The sequence below is a fragment of the Mauremys reevesii genome, linkage group 1 (assembly GCF_016161935.1).
Source record: "Mauremys reevesii isolate NIE-2019 linkage group 1, ASM1616193v1, whole genome shotgun sequence".
Classification (NCBI taxonomy): domain Eukaryota; kingdom Metazoa; phylum Chordata; order Testudines; family Geoemydidae; genus Mauremys; species Mauremys reevesii.
The window spans coordinates 99,716,359-99,738,416 of NC_052623.1; the positions used below are offsets into that span (position 1 = coordinate 99,716,359).

Consider the following 22,058-nt stretch of genomic DNA (forward strand, 5'->3'; position numbering starts at 1 on the left):
AAGGAAACACTGAGACAACATTGGTGATAGTGGTCACACCACACTAGCAGCATAACTGTTGTCTCATAGACTTTAAGGCCAGAAGTGACCAGGATGATCATCTAGTCTGACCTCCTGCACTCCTGTAATAGACCCATAACCTCTGGCTGAGTTACTGAAGTCCTCACATCATGATTTAAAGACTTCAAGTTACAGAGATGCCACCATTTACACAAGTGACTCATGCTGCAGAGGATGGTGAAAACCCCCCAAGGTCTCTGCCAATCTGACCCAAGGAAAAATTCCTTCCTGAACCCAAATATGGCAATCAGTTAGATCCTGAGCATGTGGGCAAGACCCACCAGCCAGACACCTGGGAAAGAATTCTTTGTAGTAACTTAGAGCCCTCCCAATCTAGTATCCCATCACCAGCCTTGGAGATATTTGCAAGTAGGAGTTGCAGATCGGTTACATTCCATTGTCAGCACTCTCATCATACCATCCCCTCCATAAACTTTTCAATCTGAGTCTTGAAGCCAGTTGGGTGTTTTGCCCCGACTACTCTCCATGTCAAGTCTTTTGTAGGCAACACAGCACAAAGGGCTTTTGAGGACAGATTTGAAAGTGGATAACGAGGAGGCTTGCAGATGTTTATGGAGAGTCTTCAGGGACAGCATGGAAAAAGACATGAAGGTGCTTATTTGAAAAACGTAACAAATGGAGATGGAGATTGGCACCATGGACCAATCAGAAGCGAGTGTAAACAATTCAATAGCAAATGAGAGATGATACGTAGGATGGGGATTGACTATGAAGGGCCTTGAAAATGAAGACAAGGAACTGATATTTGATGCCACAGAGAACTGGATCCAATGGAGGGGTGCAAAGAGAGCAGTGCCATGGTCAAAGTGACAAAGCTAATGGCAAGAGCTCACAACACAACAAAAGTAGGCTCTATGGCTATTACCATGGAAATTGATCTCATAGGGCCGTATCTCTGGCTGAAAACATGACTGAGATTAGTTTGAAAACACGATTTTTCTTTTTACAAATAATTTTTGTCCCTGCTAGCAATAGATTAAAGGTGTTGGTCAACGTATATATGTATTACTTACATCACATTCATATGGATTAAATGCATGTATGGATATTGTATGTATAAATTTGGGGTTACGCCAACTGAATTGTACTGTTTTTCCAACAATGCTGTTCACTCTTATTCACTGGAATATGCCACAATACCTGGGTACAGAACAACTCAGAATTTGGTATAAGGGGACAGGAAAACTGTCAAAAACAAAGTACATTAACGTTCCGCCCCAATACAAGTTTGGGAGATACCTTCATGGACCAGTAACTGGAATGCTATTTTGCAAACAAAGACAAGCAAGGTACAAAACAATAAGTTAAGGAACTGGTACAAACTGGAGAGTTGAATTTTAGAGACATATACAATGTTTTGTAACTTGTGAAACCACACCATAAATATAGCCAATTTAAACGCATATTTCCAAAGCACATCTTCTGTGTAACGTGAACTGAACATACTGCAAGAGCCTGCTTCCCCAGAAGTGGAAAAAGTAGAAATTTGGACAGATGACTAGGAGGAGTATAAAAATATTGCTAGAGCATGCAGGGGTGTAATCAGGAAGGCCAAGGCACAATTGGAGTTGTAGCTAGCAAGGGATGTGAAGGGTAACAAAAAGGGTTTCTACAGATACGTTAGCAAAAAGAAGGTGGTCAGGGAAAGTGTGGGACCCTTATTGAATGGAGAAGGCAACATAGTGACAGATGATGTGGAAAAAGCTGAAGTACTCAATGCTTTTTTTGCCTCGGTCTTCACAGACAAGGTCATCTCCCAGATTGCTGCACTGGGCAACACAGTATGGGGAGGAAGTGAGCAGCCCTCAGTGGTGAAAGAACAGGTTAAGGACTATTTTAAAAAGCTGGACGTGTACAAGTCCACGGGTCCAGATCTAATGTGTCCAAGGATGCTGAGGGAGATGGCTGATGTGATTGCAGAGCCACTGGCCATTAATTTTGAAAATTCATGGCGATTGGCGGAGGTCCTAGAAAATTGCAAAAAGGCAAATATATAGTGCCCATCTTTAAAAAAGGGAAGAAAGAGAACCCAGGGAACTACAGACTAGTCAGCCTCACCTCAGTCCCCGGCAAAAACATGGAGCAGGTCTTCAAGGAATCCATTTTGAAGCACTTGGAGGAGAGGAAGGTGATCAGGAACAGTCAGCATGGATTCACCAAGGGCAAGTCATGCCTGACCAACATGATTGCTTTCTATGATGAGATAACTGGCTCTGTGGATATGGGGAAAGTAGTGGATGTGATATATCTTGACTTTAGCAAAGTTTTTGATACAGTCTCCCACAGTATTCTTGCCAGCAAGTTAAAGAAGTATGGATTGGATGAATGGACTATAAGGTGGATAGAAAGCTGGCTATGTTGTCGGGCTCAACAGGTAGTAATCAACAGCTCAATGTCTAGTTGGCAGCCGGTACCAAGCGGAGTGTCTCAGGGGTTGGTCCTGGGGTCGGTTTTGTTCAACATCTTCGTTAATGATCTGGATGATGGGATGAATTGCACCCTCAGCAAGTTTGCAGATGACACTAAGCTGGGGAGAGAAGTAGATATGCTGGAGGGTAGGGAGAGGGTCCAGAGTGACCTAGACAAATTGGAGGATTGGACCAAAAGAAATCTGATGAGGTTCAACAAGGACAAGTGCAGAGTCCTTCACTTAGGAAGAAAGAATCCCATGCACTGCTACAGGCTGGGGACTGACTGGCTAAGCAGAAGTTCTGCAGAAAAGGACCTGGGGATTACAGTGGATGAGAAGCTGGATATGAGTTAAGAGTGCCCTTATTGCCAACAGCATATTGTGCTGTATTAGTAGGAGCATTGCCAGCAGATTGAGGGAAGTGATTATTCCCCTCTATTTGGCACCGGTGAAGCCACATCTGGAGTACTGTATCCAGTTTTTGTCCCCCCACTGCAGAACGGATGTGGACAAATTGGAGAGAGTCCAGCGGAGGGCAACAAAAATGATTAGCGGGCTGGGGCACATGACTTACGAGGAGAGGTTGAGGGAACTGGGTTATTTAGTCTGCAGAAGAGAAGAGTGGGGTTTGATAGCAGCCTTCAACTACTTGTGTGGGGGGTGGGTCCAAAGAGGATGGAGCTTGGCTGTTCTCAGTGGTGGCAGATGACAGAACAAGAAGCAATGGTCTCAAGTTGCAATGGGCGAGGTCTAGGTTGGATATTAGGAAACACTATTTCACTAGGAGGGTGGTGAAGCACTGATGTCTCTTCCAACCCTAATATTCTATGATTATATGACTGATGATGTATTAACTGTTTCTTTTGTGCACCATATTTCTTTGTCTATCGACAATAAATTGGCTAAGCTTGGTTATTTGAGTGTCTCAAACATTTTTAATATCCAGCCACAGGTGTAGTCAAAATCAATTGGCTAAAAATATCAACACAGTGCAGCATTAGTTATGACACTAACATTATTTTGACTGCATTACCAAAAGAAAAAAAAAGGAAACAATCCCTTTTTTCAACTATATTTCTAATATTATAAGTGAATTTAGTGCTTGCTTGTGAAAGGTGACAGATAACAGACCAGGTCACACTCAAGTCCAGCCCACACATGGAATACAGCATCAATGCAAGCTTTCTGCCTTCTGCCCCATTCATGTGTCTGACACCTGTTTTAGAATGACCACCTGCAGAACAATTTTCCCCGAGTCTCTACCACAGAATGAGCATCACTGGATTAATCATTATGAAAAAGCGGGCTGGGGGAGGGTCAGGGGGGTTGTGTTTTGTTGTTGTTATTTTTTACACATACATATAAGCAGTGTTTAGTGAATGACTTTGAAGCCAATGCTAAATTTCATTGTATGTGTCAATGCTGGAAACTAACTTACTTTATTACTAAAAAAGATGTACTGCCATCATTAGTAACATAGTTCAAAAACGAAGGTCTCCAACATACTTGTCAATGCTTCAGAAAGAAACCTCAAGTCAATATCCTCTCACAGGATGAATTTGGTTCTCTTTTGAAATTATTCCTTTGGATAAATTTCTCACTATTAGAACAAGTCTAAAATGAACACTTTTTAATGAAAATGTTAGAAAGATTATTACAATTTTTCTGTAAAAGCAGCAAAGAGTCCTGTGTCACCTTATAGACTAACAGACGTATTGAACATGAGCTTTCATGGGTGAATACCCACTTTGTCGGATGTTACATGCATCCGACGAAGGGGGTATTCACCCACGAAAGCTCATATATATATTGCAAATAGTCAGCACTATAGGTCACATGTTCCTTTCTGCCACGTAGAGCAAGAAAGAGCAAACAAGCCCACTGACCCATAAATGAGGGCAATGCTTCTCTGACATGCTCCACACTGACTCTCATCCTGCAGGAAGTCCTGCATACAAAACCCTCATACTCAGGACTCCATCTATTCAGAAGGGCTAGCCTAAGAGAAGGGGTAACAGCCACTCCAGGATATTGTCTCTGAGGAAGACCACAGGGATCACACAAAAAAATAAGTGCACTAGCACAGAGATGGAATGGATGTTTGAATTTTGGGGTTGACTGGGTTTGGGGGTGGGGGTGTTTACCGCTGATGTGAAAAGGAAAAGATGTATAGGGAAAGTCCTAAAAAAGGGATGGTGGCTGTTTTCCTATGTGAGTAAATCTGGAGTGTCCTCATCCTGTACCTGAGATGTTCCTGTGGAGGAAAAACTGTCCCTATATCATCATCTAGCAGCTTGACATTTAGAAGTTACACCTGTTTTCCCTGGCAACCAATGTCTTTAGAAAAATGCACCTTCAGTTTACTAGCCTGCAATAAAAATATTTTAATTAAGTGTCCTAACTTCATTTTAATTAGGGAAAACAGTTTTAGTAATGAAGCTATGAGCCAAATAATGGCTGCTACAGTGTAGGCACTATGAGAGCTAGAGAGAGGTTGCTAGCCTTGCCCTGCCAGCCATCCAGGGCTCCCATGCAAATAATGTAGTAATAATGTAGCTGCCTGCCCTTCTTGGAACAGGAAGAGAGAGGGGAAAAAAAAAAAGAGAGCGAGAGATGCTGCCACCAGCTCTGAACAGCCCAGATATGTTATAGCCATGCTTCCTCTGTATTAGAAGATCTTTGGAGAGGTCTGTTGGGGACAATCCATGCTACATCTTTTCAATGGTTATACAAAGGAGTACTATGGAGTGTGCTTCCCCAGCATTACCGGAGGCATCATATTTGCTCCTGTTCTGTATGCATAATGCCTCCCATTATCACCACACTTCCTAGCCTTTCTCCACCGCACCCACACCATAGCTTTAACAGAAGGAGTCATAATTTGACTGTACATTTTAAATCTCTTGACTCAAAGACAGAAGTTTTATGCCATGGGCTGTTTTGCTGAATAAGTGTAATGAGTTATCAGAAAGACCATACCGATGTTTGTTAGGATGATGCCATACGTATTTAATTGTATATTTCTTGGCCTTTATAAATAGCAATAATTGCACATTGCAGGATCAATAGCTGATATTAAAATAGCATAGATTTTGAGACCATCTTGGTCTAATCTCAATGCTGGTACAATATGCTTACACGTGGGGAACCCAGCTTTGGGATCTAAATGTTGTCCTTAATTTATGGAGTGAGAATGCTGTGGCCAAGGAGGAGAAAGTACTTTGTGTTTGTTTTCTTGTGACCTTTCCAGTGAACTAAGGAACAATGTTGATGAGCTATTGAGGAAGCCATGACCAGGTGTCTTTGATGGAAAAAGATTCCCCACAATACAAGGCTTTATGTTTGCTACTTACTAATTAGCAGAGGTTTATATTTTATCTTATATGTATTAATACACAAACATTTTTGCCATGAAACAGTGTGCCTGACAAAACTGTGAAGTATTGTGCCTGAAAACAGCAAGGAAATGACAAGTTAAGCCACCTAACAGTATAAATACAATCTTCTTCACCCACCAACACACTATCATCACCACAACTGGCATACACAACACACATGCACCACAATCTTAACTTTGGCCTTTTTTTTACCTTTCTGCATACATCACTTCATCAGATTCTTTTTTCCCCTCAACACTAGTAGTCATGTAGTGTAGGGTTGTCTTGGGAGAAGGTAGCCTGGCAAAAAAGTATGTGCAGACGGAAGTTTAAAGATGGTGATGGAAGGATGGCATTCCTAGATAGGCAAAGTAGAGATTGAGGTGTATTGTCTGAGGTACAGTAACTGTGGCACTGGTAAGGCATGTAGTTGTGCATGGAAGAGTAAATAGTACAAATCGCTCGGTGGCTTAACTTTTCATTTCCTTATTTTTATGGGTTAGTGTTTGTCAGGTTTCAGGGCTTGAAGCAAAGACAGTCTCCAAGTAACCTAACAAACTCAGCTGGACCAGCTCCATCTCTCCAGCATGGAGAAGAATCAATGCCAGGCATTGGGCCTATGCTATACTGTATGGGAACCAGGACACTTCCATCAAGCAGTCCTACCAAGGTCTGAGATGCGGTCAAGTGGGAAACACCAAGTTCCAGCCCCAATAGAGCCTTTCTCCTCTCCTTGAAGGCCAACATTTGTCTCACTGTATCTTGGTGATGGCCAATCAGCATCCAATACATCTCCAACTCTGGCACCCTGCCATACCTGACACCAACGTAGAGGTGCTGCTGGACTCAAGTGGCTCAAGCAATTTCATGGATCTGGAGCACACAAGATCCCCACCAGCACAAGGACTTCCCCGAGTTAGTGGAGTCCATATATGTGTCATCCCTTTCGTAGGGACCGGTCACCCACCAAATGGCTCCCTTAGAGGTAACTACTCTTCTAGGCCACCAATAAATCCTCCAATTTTGGCTAATTCATGTACTGTATTCATCAGTTGTCCTTGACATCCCCTGACTCATTGTTCATGACTGGTCAGAGCTGCCCCGGTCTGCTGGCCTGGACAGCAGTGCCAAGCCAGCCAGCCAAAGCAGCCATGGTCCACTGGCCCCGGGCCACGGTCCCCTGCTGGCCAGCCGGAGCAGCCGTGGTCCGCTGGCCCTGGCAGCAGTCCGGGGCTCAGGCAGCTGGTGCCGCTGCCCCCGAGTACCCCCCTAGCAGCGTCCCCCCCCATGCTCCTTCAGCACGCCCCTCCCCCCCCAAGATTTAACCACAGGTATTTTTAGTAAAAGTCATGGACAGGTTACGGGAAATAAACAAAAATCCATGGCCCGTGACCTGTCCATGACTTTTACTAAAAATACCCGTGAATAAATCGTAGCCTTAATCATCAGGTGTTCATGAGTCCTTCTTAGTTATAGAATAAAATATCACAGAAACATGTAGCTCATCATTGAGAAGATATTGTGCACACCCAGACCCATTAACCAACCAAACAGAGTTGTATGCACACCCTGACACACTCCCCCACAGATAAACCCATTAGCCCTAGGAGCATCCAAGCCCCTTGCCCCACCAAGTGTGCACAGTGCATAAGCTCTGTTATAATGTTTAAATATGATCCTCAACTCACCATTTTATATCTTAAAAACTCCGATTCCACCAGTTGTTTTCAAGAGACACCCCCTGCCAAGTTTTGCATAGCTAGATAATCTTTTTAAAAAGATATTGGTCAACAATATAAAACAGGACTGCCAAGGAAAATAATTCTGCAGACGACCAAATTCAAATGCTTCCTATTAAAAATACGATAAACCAAATAAAAATACATAGAAAATTCAAAAGGGGATAAAAATTACACTAGTGTAAAATTTCACCCCAAATGGACACCTAACATTTAGAGAGAATTTTTCCCCCCGTTTTAGAATACTACCCTAGCTATGGAGTCACTTCCCAGAACCTCTGTAGTAGACGCACAACATACATCTACTTTTTATGTTTTTTACTCTTAAAATATAATAAATTAAACAAAGCCATATGTGATAAATGAAGGGGAGATAGCTTCCTTTTATGGACACCCAGCCAGCCATAAAATCCCTCTTGGTAGCTGTTCTCTACTTGCTTTACCTGTAAAGGGTTAAAAAGTCTCACTGCTACGCATAGGTAAAAGGAAGCGTGTGGGCACCTGGTCAAAAGAGCCAATGGGAAGGCTAGCACTTTTTAAAATTGAAACAAGACTCCCCTTTGTCTGTCTATTGTTGGTCTCAGGAGAGAGGAGATGCAGAGCAGGAACAGGGCAAAACTATGCCATAGAAAGCTTTAAGCCAGGTATGAAAAACCATAAGATCATACCTAGAGACTACTTATCTGAAACCCCAGATACGTAAGTAAATCAGGAAATGTCTAGGAAGACGTGATTAGGGTTATTTCTTTTATTTCTTATTGGCTTGTGGACTCCTCTGTGCTAACCCCCAAATGCTTTTGTTTTGCTTGTAACCTTTAAGCTGGACCTCAGGAAAGTTATTTTGATGCTTAATCTTTATAAGTGGTTCTTTTAAAATCTAGCAAAAAGCCTAAATTCCAAATGTATTTTCTTCTTTTTTGTTTTTAATAAAATTTACCTTTTTAAAAAACAGGATTGAATTTTTGTGCCCGAAGAGGTTTCTGCATATGTTGTTTAATTAGTTGGTGGCAACAACTGATTTCCTTTGTTTTTCTTTCTCAGCTTTTCCCTGGAGGGGGGTGTGAAAGGCTTGAGGGTACTCCACAGGAAGGAATTCCCAGGTGCGCTTTCCTGGGTTCTCAAAAGCGGGGTTTTTGCACTTGGGTGGTGGCCGCATCTACCCATCCAAGGTCAGAGTGAAGCTGTAACCTTGGGAGTTTAATACAAGCCTGGAGTGGCCAGTATTAATTTTTAGAATCCTTGCGGACCCCACCTTCTGCACTCAAAGTGCCAGAGTGGGGAATCAGCCTTGACCCCATACAAGGGCAATAATTTACTAATGTAAAAGCTATTTAAATACTGGTATCTGTCAACACCCCAAGCCCATCAAACTGTTGTTTCACCTACATACCTAAATACTAAATCACGTTATTATTTAGAATATGTTCATACAGTGGAAGATAATGTCACAAATACCCAAGTCTTGATTCTCTTTAGACTTCCTGCATTTCTTCCCATATTAATGCATAATGCGCTGTGATTTAAAACAGCTGACAAAGCATCAACATACATCTTTTTCTGGGGGGAACAAAAGGGAAAAAACCAACACCCTAATTTATTCTGGATTGTTTCAAATGCTTTGGCAATTAATTCTAGCTGTTACCTTTCCATTTTCTAATTAAACAACATCAGAGTAGTGATCACTTAAACACTATTAAGTACAGAAATCTCACCACTCCCCTAGCTACTGATTTCTATAGTTCAGGTTTTAATCTGGATTTCTGGAGTAGGTAGACTCTTAGATATAGCGTCATCCATATTTTCATTCATATCTTCTACTGATATTTTTATTTTGGATTGTAAATCTGAGAAGTGTATTTTCATCCCAGTCTTCTTCAGGAACCTCATATACAGAGAAACAATCTTCAACTGTTGCATAATCTGCTAGATGCTTACACTCTGGTATGAGACTAATTAACTCATCCAGATGCTGCAGTGCAGATTACCCAGGATCATCTGAGAGAGAGATTTCCGTGCAGTACAAAACAGAAAAGCACTGTTAATGAAACATTTTTTTAAATTGTAATGCTCTTCAGTTCATTCCAACTTGCAGCAGCTCAGTTCACAGCACCCAGCAGGTTGACGTCTCTGCAGGCGATGTTGTGCTTTAAATTGTATCCATTTTATCAATTAGAAATGACATTAAACACTGACAGAAGGTTTTTAGTAATTTGATTATCCCAACATACGACTTTAAACACAAGGTGCAGTTTCCTGGAAGCTTTTTGGTTTCATATTTCAAAGACTCCTATAGCCGTGACCAAGGGCTCTGTCCATAAACAGCAAGACAGAATGACTTTTGCATGCTCTTTCTTTTGTTTCCAATTCACAACAATCCTAGAAGCCTCCCACAATTTTTAAGCAACTAGACTAATACTTTCTGCATCCCTCAGATCACTTATTACTAGCTTTCAAACCATACTTGTCTACCAATTTGTCTATTTCCAAAGCCGTATTTTATGGTGGGGTCACACTAACGGGGCTAGTCTTCAGTGTTACAGTTTTAAATCACTCACACATTGTTTCACTAATATTATCACTTATTCTTTCCTTTTGAAAGTGCCCTGAACCATCAATGTTTCCTTCCCACCTGTGGTGAGTTGTTAAAATGTCCTGAATCTGTTTATAACCATGGCATAACTCCTCTTCTACTTTTCTGCGTGCCACGTTCATGAATGACTTTAATTCAGTCTTCTAAATTCAACACTTTTAATTAGGTTCTTTCCCTTTGTCAGCTCCTCTCCCTATCCCTATCCCTTTACATCTGGTTGAGATGGAACGGCTGCCTTTCTGACTGCTTCAGCATAGAATTGCAGTATCTGGGCAGGTCAGCATATGGTCAGAAATGAGATTCACAGCAGGCCATTCTTTTGCATGGGATCTTACTGTGAGGAAGATGGAAAATCTCTGTGAAGGGACTTGAAATCTTGTGCCAGTAAAGCAGGACACTGCCAGTAAAGCAGGACACTGGAAGTGGCAGCAAGCACAAAGTGTCGCTCTATTTCTGTTTCAAATAATGTGCAGTATTCTCCTAAACAGCTTTTATAATATTTTAATTTTATTTCACACATTAAGGGTAAATAGAGTGAATGGCAACTTGACAAACTGTAAAGGCTTGTCTCATTATCAGCTTCTGACTGAGCTTCAGCGAATGATTATTACAAAGAAAAATAATAATAAAGATGAAATAGTTTATGATAATAGATAATAAATGTAACGAAAATTCTGGTGTAATATTTACTAACCTTAGACTACTCCTACAGTAATCAACTTTATCAAGGTGATTGGCAGAATCACAATAGTAATCAAATATACGTGAGTGTAAGGCTATTTAAATTCGTAACAAAAGCTATGAGACTATTATCAGTAAGTGAACAACTCCCATGTAATATCATTTAATATCACACCCTGATAAGACTAAGTACATATAACCATTGTTATATGAAAAAAAATTAAACCTTTTAAAAAAAAATGCGGCATACAAACAGGTTTTAATTACCACACCTACTTTAAACTACAAACAGTTCCATTCAAACACCCAAAAATAATATTTAGAGTGTTATGTGGTTGTTCAGGATCTTTATGATTGATGGCATCTATTGTGTTGTCATTTTTATAATGACTCACATTTGTTGTTACTAACAAGGAAAAGGAGTGTGTGTTTTTATTTTATAATAAAGGTTGTCTTACAGTGACTAACTCCTTCCTTTGAACATAAACTAACAAACCTGTGTATACGTGAATATGTTTTTAAAGTTGGCACACAGTGGGAAAAAACAAAGCCTGTGGAACTTGAGCAAATATGAAAAATATTCTACTTAAGAGAGCTGTCAAATAGCTATTATCCTTACTCACAGTTCCTTGAAGTTCATCTTGATCACAAGGAAACGTCAAAAAACTATTTTAAAAACCCAGTATATAATATATCTTGTTATAAAAGGAAACCAATTGAGTAATTCCACTCATATAGGCATATAACCAATTTTCTAGCATCATTGCTGATAAAATATTCAGTAGCAAACGATAACACTAGCGAAATATTTTAACATGAAGCCTTATAAATGCTTGCCCCATATGTCAAAACATCACCTACCATAAATCACAGAATTTAAGACTAGTATTTCTTGTTTAAGCATGCTACTTATTCAGCACAATCACTTGTGTGAACAAGCATAGATTAAAGTACACTAACTTAAGCAGCTTTGCCATCCAACTGATAGAGCTATAATTTAACCCCATTATCAGTGCTGTAATTTTCAGAGTGCTGAAATACCATGCTTGTTGAAAATATCATATGTTTAAATACTTTAACAGCATTTCCCATTTGAAGCTACTTTCAACTTTCAAATAAAACAGACAGGCACTTGTGTATTGATGAACATGCTTTTCATCCTACAAAGAAACTTTCTCTGTCAAATTATAAGTGTTTCATCAGTTGATTTATTATCACCAGAATTAAATAATCTATGCCACAGAAAAAAATAAACTGCATTATAAAACCACTTTTCTTTTATAATTTTATCTCCCACATTTATAGTTGGGATTTACTTTTGCCTCATGGCTAGTAGCTTTCAGTCTGGTAAATCATTTTTGGCTGTAAAGGTAAGGGACTATTTCTTTCTATGATAATTATGCCTGAATCTCAAAAAGTTTGGCATGGAAGCACCCAAAAGACTGAACGCTTAGTCGCAGCTTATCAGACTAAGCGTCTGTTTGTTTGTTTTGTTTATAAAGATTTAGAAAATTTTGTGTACATCTCAGTAGTGCTTCTGGTTCTAGATAGAGCTTTGGGGGGAAAACAGGTTCCTATTTTATCTGGACAAATTCATGCATATGAATCATTCCTATGGCACTTAACATGGCAGCAGGGGGTTTCAGTTTACTAAATTTAAACCGACAAATTATGTAGACTATCCACAAAAACCAAACATTATTGCAAGTACTAGCATCCCTTCTATAAGGAGAGAGAGAGAGATCTGCCCACAAGATCCAAGAAACAGAAAAAATAAACACAATTATTTAAAAGCTATGAAATTATATTTCAAAGTAGGAGCTCTCAATTAAACAATCACTCCTGTCTAACCCAGAGTTCTGTCAAATTTGATGACAAATGTTTCTTACAGACAAGTGGAAAAAGAAATTAACAGAAGTGTTGCTGGAGTCCTCCTTATGGGAGGCAAATAGGTAAAATCCATAAAGTTACCCGCCTCCTTTGGTGACAAGACTACACAGTTTGTGAACTCTAATCTCTTAGAAGGCAGGCAGAGAACTTACAGTGAGAATAATCAAGGGAAAATATTATACTTGTATATAATCAAGATAATACCACAGAACCATATTATTGCCAAATTTATAGATTGAAAAAATTGAAAGTCCAATGCTGAAAGATTGTTTCTAAAAATAGACCAGATGAATTTTTGTTATTTTTCTAATAAACTGTTGTAATACTAGACCAGGATAAAATAGATCATGCTGCCCTCTTGTGCTAGACTTGCAAAAGAGAGCGAGGCTTTATTCATGCTGGAGAACAGATGAAGTGGAACATATGAAGCATTCACTATGAAGTGGAAAATGTCCACAGTTTCCTCCTAAGAGCTAACCTGGAATGCATGTTCAGGCTCCCACACTGGTATCTGGAGGGAGGAGCAGAGGAAAGTTTGAAGAGCAAAAGACAACTTGTATATTCCTTTAAAAGAATGCAAGTAAGTTTTATTAACCAATATAGACAAGCAATACATAATCAAGTCTGAAACCTAACAATGGGATATCACATATAAATCAAACATTATTATGATGATTCCATAATTAGGGGTCTGTCAAGATCCACAGCTAAAACTGAATTTCAGTGCCCTAATTTCCAATCACCACTTCTGCACGAAGAGTAAAATTTTCAGAAATGTTAAGTCATTTAGGCACTTCAGTCTATTTGCAATGAGACTTAGGCTCCTAATGTTATGTCTATACTGCAATTAAAAACCAACTTGCATGCTGGGACCCACCAGGCTCCAGCCTGAGCCCAAACGGCTACACCACAATTAAACATCCCCTTAGAACCACAATGTCTATTTGTAGTGTAGATATACCCTAAATCACTTTGGAATATAGGATGTAGGTGCTTTCCAATAATGTTACCAATAAGTAACACACTTAAACAATCGATTTTTACATATGTGTCATATTACATAATGGTAGACTCTGCCTATGTAAAAACCTTTATTTTCATTATTAAAATAATATTTCTTAAAAACACAACACATTTTTCTATTGTTTCTTTTATTTCCTAAAACATCATGATCATCATAATTTCCAAAATTATTCCAGATTACCTCAATCATTCCTAATTTATACCAAGATACCTTTACACACTTCTGGAACTGTCAGAGCAGCATAAATAGGTTTTCATGTAAAGGAGAATCAGGCCCCATATCTCAGTTGTAAGTTAATCAGTAAAATAATATTTTTAAAACGTTGTTCCCATTAATCATCTTACCTGATTTGAGATATACCATTGGGAGCTGATGGACGTGTCATGATTCATCACCTCTTTCCCTTTTCCAGTGTCACTTGCCTAGCCCTGCTTACTAGCCCTAACAGGAACTATTAGGTGCACAACATTTTTGCAAAATCAAACCACTTATTAGTTGCCTAACTGGATTTAGGAGCCTAATTTAGTCCACCATTATCAAAATCTTGGCTCTTGTATTTAGTATTACTGCTTATATTTTCAGTGATCATATAAAGAATGATCCTACTGTAAAACAGAGAAGTAAAAAGATTATTAAGATTGCTGTGGGGACGTTAACAATGAATTCCTTAACTTCTGCGTTACTACAATCTCGTCCTTACTGGTGCATATAACAGTGTAAATATAATATTACAAGAGCAACACAGTACTTTCAAAATAAAGTTGCAGTTCTTTTATATAAATAAATAAATAAATAAAGAAGGCACTTCTTTTAATAAATGGAGACATCTTTGACCCAGGCAAACTTTGCTCCAGTTCAAAAGCTACCTGCATAGGAATTGATAGCAAAATGGAATCCCTAAGGTGAAGATCTAAAATAAGATGCAAGGTTTTCCAGATGACTGAAAGATGGTGCAGATTTGGTGCTCAGCACTAAATTGCAGAACTGCTGACTGCAGCAACTTTGAATAAGAACAACCAGAGTTTCGTATGCCTTCTTAATGAAAGAAAGAAAGATGTGCAAAAATACCTATACAAGAATATCTTGATTTGCTACCATTAGCAAATGATGTAGGAGAAGGAATGATGTACACAGAAATTATTCCTAAATCATAGAACAGAGGTCAGCAACCTATGGCACACATGCCAAAGACGGCACGCGAGCCGATTTTTAATGGCACACTGGGGCCTGCCAGGACTCCAGTGTGCCATTAAAAATCCTGCCGGCGTGGCAAGCCGCAGGGTCCGCACTCCCTGGAGCATCCGGCCAAGCGCAGCAAGCCGCCGGCCCCTCCCCTGCCTTCCCCTGGAGCCCTGCCGCCACGCGCACAGTGCTCTGGGGGCCGGGCCTGCACACTCACATGGGGCAGTGTTTGGCTTCGCGGGGAGGGAAAGACGCTCCCCACTCATCCGGAGCCCTGCCGCCGCCTTGCGCGCAGGGCGGGGCTGCGCGCGTGGCGGCAAGGCTCCGGATGAGCAGGGAGTCTCATGGTAAGGGGTCCGGGGCCGGGGGGGGGGAGGGGGTTGGATAAGTGGTGGGGGCAGTCAGGAGACAGGGAGTAGGGTGGGTTGGATTGGGGGGTGGGATCCTAGGGGGGGTGGTTAGGGGTGGGGTCTCTGGAGGGGGCAGTCAGGGAGCAGGGGTGTGGATGGGGCATAGGAGTCTCAGGGTCTGTTAGGAGGTGGGAGGTGGATAGAGGTCAGGGCAGTCAGGGGACAGGGAGCAAGGAGGGTTCGAGGGGGCAGTTAGCATGAAGGGGTCTCTGGAGGGGGTGGTCAGGGGACAAGGAGCTGGGGGGATTGGATGAGTCGGGAGTTCTGGGGGGGGTTGTCAGGAAGCAGGGGTGTGGAGAGGGCTTGGGGCATCAGGGAGCGAGGGGGGGGTTGTATGGGTCCGGAGTTCTGGGAGTCCTGTCAGGGGGCAGGGAGCAGTTGGATAGGCATGGGAGTCCGGGGGGAGGGGAGTCTTTCTGGGTGCAGGGGTGTGGATAAGGGTCGGGGCAGTCAGGGGACAGGTAGGAGGTAGGGTCCATGGGGGGCAGTCAGGGGACAAGGAGCAAGGAGGCTTAGGTAGGGGGTAGGGTCCTGGGGGGCAGTTAGGGGCAGGGGTCACAGGAGCGGGTAGTCGGGGGACAAAGAGCGGGGGGGTTGTGAGTTCTGAGGGGGGCAGTCACCCTCTGCCCTGACACCTGCACCCCACTCACATGCCCCCAGCCCTCTGCCCTGACTCTTGCACCCCCCACATCCCCAGCCTCCCCACATCCCATGCACCCCACACATCCCCATCCTGAGCACCAAACAGGAGCTTCTGCACCTCCTCACCCCCACATTCCGACCTGCGCCCCTCACACCAAATGGGAGCTGCCCAGGTAAGTGCCCCCACACCCAAATCTCCTACCCCAACCCTGAGCCTCCTCCTTCATTCTAGCTCCTGGCCAGACCCTTCACCCCCAGCCCTGTGCTCAGTGCACTCCCACCCTCAGCTCAGTGCAGAGAGAGGAAGAGAATGGGCCAGAACCAGGGAGAAGGTAGGTACCCACTGTATGTGGGCAGGGCCGGGACCCCAGACTGGCAGCGGGGTGAGCGGATCCGGCATCTGGGATCCCGGCTGGCAGGAGCCAGTGGATGGAACCCCTGAGCAGCAGTGGGCTGAGCCGCTCAGCCCACTGTCGGTCTGGGGTCCTGGCTGCCAGCCCCGCACAGCCTGCTGCCGGTCTGGGGTTCTGGCTGCCGGACCCTTTCTAGCTGGGGTCCCGGCCGCAGGCCCCGCTCAGCCCGCTGCTGGCTTAGGTGAACAGAACCCCAGGCCGGGAGCGGGCCGAGCGGGCCAGCGGCGTAAGATCATTTTAATTTAATTTTAAATGAAGCTTCTTAAACATTTTGAAAACCTTGTTTATTTTACAATACAACACTAGTTTAGTTATATAATATATAGACTTGTAGCGAGAGACCTTCTAAAAAACATTAAAATGTGTTATCGGCATGCAAAACCTTAAATTAGAGTGAATAAATGAAGACTCGGCACACCACTTCTGAAAGGTTGCCGACCCCTGTCATAGAATAACTACTGATAATGGAAACATCCATGTAAAAGCCATAGAGAGATCTGGGTAATAATGGTGGATTTGTTCTGTGCATAGCTGTTGTTAAAAAACAAATAATGATCTTTTACATCTCACTTTTTATCTATAGGTTTCAAAGTACGTTATAAAACAGACTGGTAAGTAATGCAGACTGTAGGCAGCTATTTAATTCTATCCCATAGATATGACCTAGAGATTGTTATAATAAATTATGTTCATTGAGCTTACTACAAGATGATTACATCTCCCCTCAGATGGGGTTACTGTACCTTGTTAAACACTTCAAAAGGGGGAAATGCTGCATATCTGGTGATATCCCCCTTGGTTGGTCCTGCCATTCCTCATGACCAGCTCCAACAAGCATCACACAAACAGATATATCCTGCTCCACTGAGCACCAGCTCTCCACTCACCAGCCCCCTAGCTGAGCATACAGTTTCTCTTCGAGCCTTCCAGCCCAGACTGCCACATATCCATAATGTTGGCCCACAGACATAACATGCATTTAGACATGCACAGAGGTTTGTTCAAAAATGGTACTATGGCTATCTACTGCACTTATAATCTCACATCCACTGCTTTTTACTTCATATGAACATTTATGCAAAGGAAAAATAATAGTTCTCTCAATTAACAGCAATCTAGACTTGTTCTCATAATCCTGGAAGATGTGTTTTATAACGGAAAAACCACTATAGGGACACATCACATCATCCTTCCATTTCTCAAAGTTCAGTGAGTCTCCTCTTGGTATTTTCTTTCCCCACTCCTCCTCACTCTGCTTCACTTTCGCTTCCTTTCACTTCTCCCCCTCCTCAAATCTTATAATCACATTACAAATTTATCAGGTGTACTTTGCATTCGAACACCTTTCCCTTTTCCATTTAAGGATACTGACCCAGATTTTATCTTTTAAATTGCATAGTTTTGTTTTCTATCCATTCTGGTGTGTGAGTGAGTTGTTTTTACAGTCACTGTCCAAACTGTTGTTTCTACACATTTTTGCACCGCTATACCATAGTTTAAATAGATTTTTAAAAATAATCTCTGTACATATCTTTGCCAGTCACAAATAATATTTAGGGTCAATTTTCCAGTGAAAGACACTACAGATTCCCTCACAAAAATGCATGTATACTTGTTACACCCAGAAAAACTTAAACTCATGTTCACAAATCAAGTAATTAGTAATACAACTGGTAGATAAGTGTGCAATACCAACATAACAGTTTCTGTCTGCATATGCAAATGCAGGATTAGATAGATATCCAGAATAAGATCAGTCAGTTACTAATATGCTTTAAAAAATGAAACTCTACCTTTCTAACTGATATGATGTAGTAGTAAATATGAAGATTTACTTTTTAAAAAGCAAAACTGTGTGAGTATCAGAAGACTTAATTTGGATTACCATACATTTGTTTCATTCTTCTTATCATATTTAATGATGTATAGTATGTAAATTTTTAAAATGTTCATCTTACCTATAGGGTTTCTGTCAAAGAACAACACTGGAGCTTTCAAAAGTGATTGAAACATTTTGTTGTGCAAAGTTTGACCAGCATTCACAAGAACTGTGAATACCAACAGACTTCTCACTATGCCAAACAGTACGGTAGCCACCGTCAATCCTAAAATTAAACAAATAAATACGGTCACAGTATATACACAGATCTATCTCTTTAATGATACAGTGCAAGAGCATTTTGGTTAAAACTACATCCATTTTGTTCAGAGTTGTGTTCAGACAGTTCACATGAAGCAAATCATAATCTTAAAGCTTAAGACTCAGGAAGAATGCTCTCTCCAGTAAGAAGCATTATTATAAACTTGTTAATAGCTTAATTTATTCTAAAATTAACTGTCAATTTAAAGAGTTTATTTTTATACCATTTACAAAGAGGCATGACTTTATACCACCACAGGAAATTTCATGAACTATCTGATAGTCTGTATAATATCCTTAGCACATCCATTCTGTCACGTAATTCTTGATACAGTATTACACATAATCGTGGCTTATGTTGGTCACTATTGAAAAGTCAACATTTTCCAACAGGTACTAACCACATAGTGACCAGTTATTTCCTATTCTAAGGATGGGGAAATTGGCTATATTTCAGATCTCACTGTATGGCAACAGTGGGAAATGGAGAGCTTTTAAATGTCAACCACTTTATATAGTCTATCAATTGTACCATGCTATTTGCAGTAGCTTCTGCTGGCTTAGAGTTCTACATCAGTAACATCTCCTTTACTTTTCTGAATCTCTGTTTTACACAAAGTTTCAGAAGGAAATACTGTAGCATTTATTTCCCCCCACATCACACAGGATCTCAAACAAAACATAGCCTTTTGCCAAATATTCAGAAATGGTAACAATAGGTATAGATCACATTAGACTATTAGATATATCCTTTTGCATTTGGTTTTTAAGATTTTTTGGGACGGGGTTTAAATTGATTTCTGTAAAATGAACATTATACCAATCTATTGTTTTCAATTAAAAAAAAATTCTATCATTAAGATATCTTAAAATTTCAATATCAAATATATCAAATATATCTTTATTTTGTTAGCATACAAATCTTGCCTTAAATCTGTATAATTACTTTATTATTTGTAAAATGATTTGATTGTACAATCATAAAATGCCAGATTCTGCTACCCTTACTCATATTGTGTTGCCCCATGAAACTGTAACACCGACCCTGGTCGTCGCATGGGATTGGACCTGGAACCGCTGGAGCTTAGTGCATGAGCCTCTACTACAGAGGTGGGCAAACTACAGTGGCCCGTGGGACATTCCTGCCCGGCCCCTGACTCCTGGCTCAGGAGGCTCGCCTCGACCCCTCCCCTGCTGTCCTCCCTCCTCCGCAGTCCTGTGTACCTATCAAAGATGCTTTATTTTGCTACAGAACTTCAGAAGGAACATACCCACCCTGACTTTTAAAAAGCCATCACTGTATATAAACAAAAACTGAAGCAGAGAGTTGCAGAATGAGGATCAATTTCTAATCCCTCTTGCCCCCACATATAATGACTGACGATTTAGCTGGAAAAACCTATTAGTATAGACAATAGCCACAAGTTTACAGTGACTGCCTTTTTGAATACTCAATTCCCGGTTTACCTTCCAAAATCCAGTATAGAGCAAATTAGGAGTCTGCATTCAATCTATTGCTTCTACTAGAGTTTTTTCTTTTTTAATTATTCCAATTAATTTAGTCAGAAAACAAGGCTCAGTCTGCTAATCTGCTCAGACAATACTGAATCATTGTTAGAAATCCTATTTTCCCATACTGCTACTTAAAGTGTTCCTTTCAAAACCCTCTATTATAATGGAGCAAATGATTAAAATATTTTTACCTGCATAAATTCCTAAATAGAAGCTAAGATCTAGATGTCTAGTCTCATTTATTCCACTATTTCCATGTGCTGTGACATTCAGCTTTTCTTGCTGGTTTGACCTACAGAAATGTATGCAAAAGATAAATAATAATCAATGTAACAGGAAGATCACTTAAGTAAGGCATTATCTAATCATTCTGAAACTGGAAAAACATACCTGAAGTTTGCCATATCCCTGTACATTTATTATATTATTCACATGTACCTTCTACTACTTTTAAATTGACCTTCAATCAAGATCTCCAATTCTAAATATCATCTGAGTTCATGCTGTCATGGATTATACATGGGTACAGACTATTATGAGTCACACTTTTACTGCAAGAACTTTATTTTCTCCCACAAATAAAGTAAAAGGAGATTAGAAGGAAAGTTGAACAAACTCTGAAATTTCTTGAAACAGGCTTCCCCCCCTCCCCTATATATATTACTGTTTTCTATTAATTATAGAGCCCTTCTCTGCAAGAAGTCAAATAACCTACCAGTATGAAAGCCACCAATCCTGAAGCACATAAGCAACCTTGAATAAATAAAACCAAACATTTGCATTAATTTATAAAGAGTATATAGTACTAGAGAACTAAATTTCTTCAGCCATTCTTTTATGTCCCCTGGTAAAATCTGTCATTAAAAACATATGCTGCCCATCCCAAACCTGCCCCTTCCTCTCCATCCCCTCCCCATATACTATACTGAGCTGGTGGTGCATATATATTTAGGGCCCAACCTCATTCTTCAGTTAGTTGTACATCTCACTGCATATTTAGTAAAATCAAATACGAAATATGAAAGTGCATGAGCTGATTTTTCCAAGACCAGCAGTGATCTGCAGAGCATATTAGGAGAGCTAGAACCCTCAGTCTCCAGAAGGTAAGAAGTTACCTGGTTATGAGAACTGCATGATGGTGAAACAAGGGGAAAGCAAGACGTTCAACAAAAAACAGCCATAACAACTCTCTCTAACAGATGTTAATTCATATAGCAAATGGTTGGGTCTTTCCCTTCCTAAACTCCCTATTGTAGACATCCCAAACTGCTTCTTGCTTAGTACATATGCTCACAGGCCTAAGAGCCAACTCCTGATGTTATCAGTTCAGAACTCTATTTTTATAGGAGATAATTAGGAACACAATGTTAAAAGGAAGGAAAAACTGAAAAGAACTCCCCAACCAGAGATGACTATGATCTTACAGGCTCTGTAACAGAGCTTAATTTATCTCAAAATCTACCTCTGTTCAATTCAATTAAAATACTGTAGGTCTACCCAGAGAGATCAGATCATATTCACCATCTTCCCAAACATAGATGGTCTCAATTCAAGGACCCTGTGCAAATTCTCTTATTTCCTCAAACTTATCTTTGAAGCCAAGACCAATCATTTCCACAAAATTCCTTTGAACTTTCTCACCACAACACAGTAACAAGTCCACATCATACCATCTTCAAAATAATTTCACTGGTTCCCCATTCACTTCAGGATACAGTTCAAAATTGTTCTCCTTGGTAAAAATTCCTTCACAAACTTGCTCCAGCTTGCCTCAGATATATAGTCTTCCTCTATTTCCTGTTCCCTACTCCTTCTACTTGGTAAACGGACAGCCTCTGACCTCTTTCCATAATCTTCTGTCTGTTGGCAGGAGTACTTTTCCTCTGCAGCTCTTATGCCAGGAACAGCTTCTATCACTGTCTCATTAGCCATACAGCATATTTCAGTTCTGAACTGAACACACATTT

General features: G+C 40.7%; 1 protein-coding gene across 3 annotated transcripts in view; it reads right to left on the reverse strand.

Moving 5' to 3' along the window:
- ABCC4 (ATP binding cassette subfamily C member 4) overlaps nucleotides 1-22,058 on the reverse strand; it is a 269,468-nt gene that overhangs the window by 103,369 nt on the left and 144,041 nt on the right. For all 3 annotated transcript variants that reach the window (XM_039519351.1, XM_039519350.1, XM_039519352.1), the window contains 3 exons: nucleotides 20,807-20,844; nucleotides 20,283-20,383; nucleotides 18,398-18,544 (listed from right to left, as the gene is read on the reverse strand). In XM_039519351.1, the coding sequence (XP_039375285.1) occupies nucleotides 18,398-18,544; nucleotides 20,283-20,383; nucleotides 20,807-20,844 (286 nt within the window). The remainder of the gene's footprint in view (nucleotides 1-18,397; nucleotides 18,545-20,282; nucleotides 20,384-20,806; nucleotides 20,845-22,058) is intronic.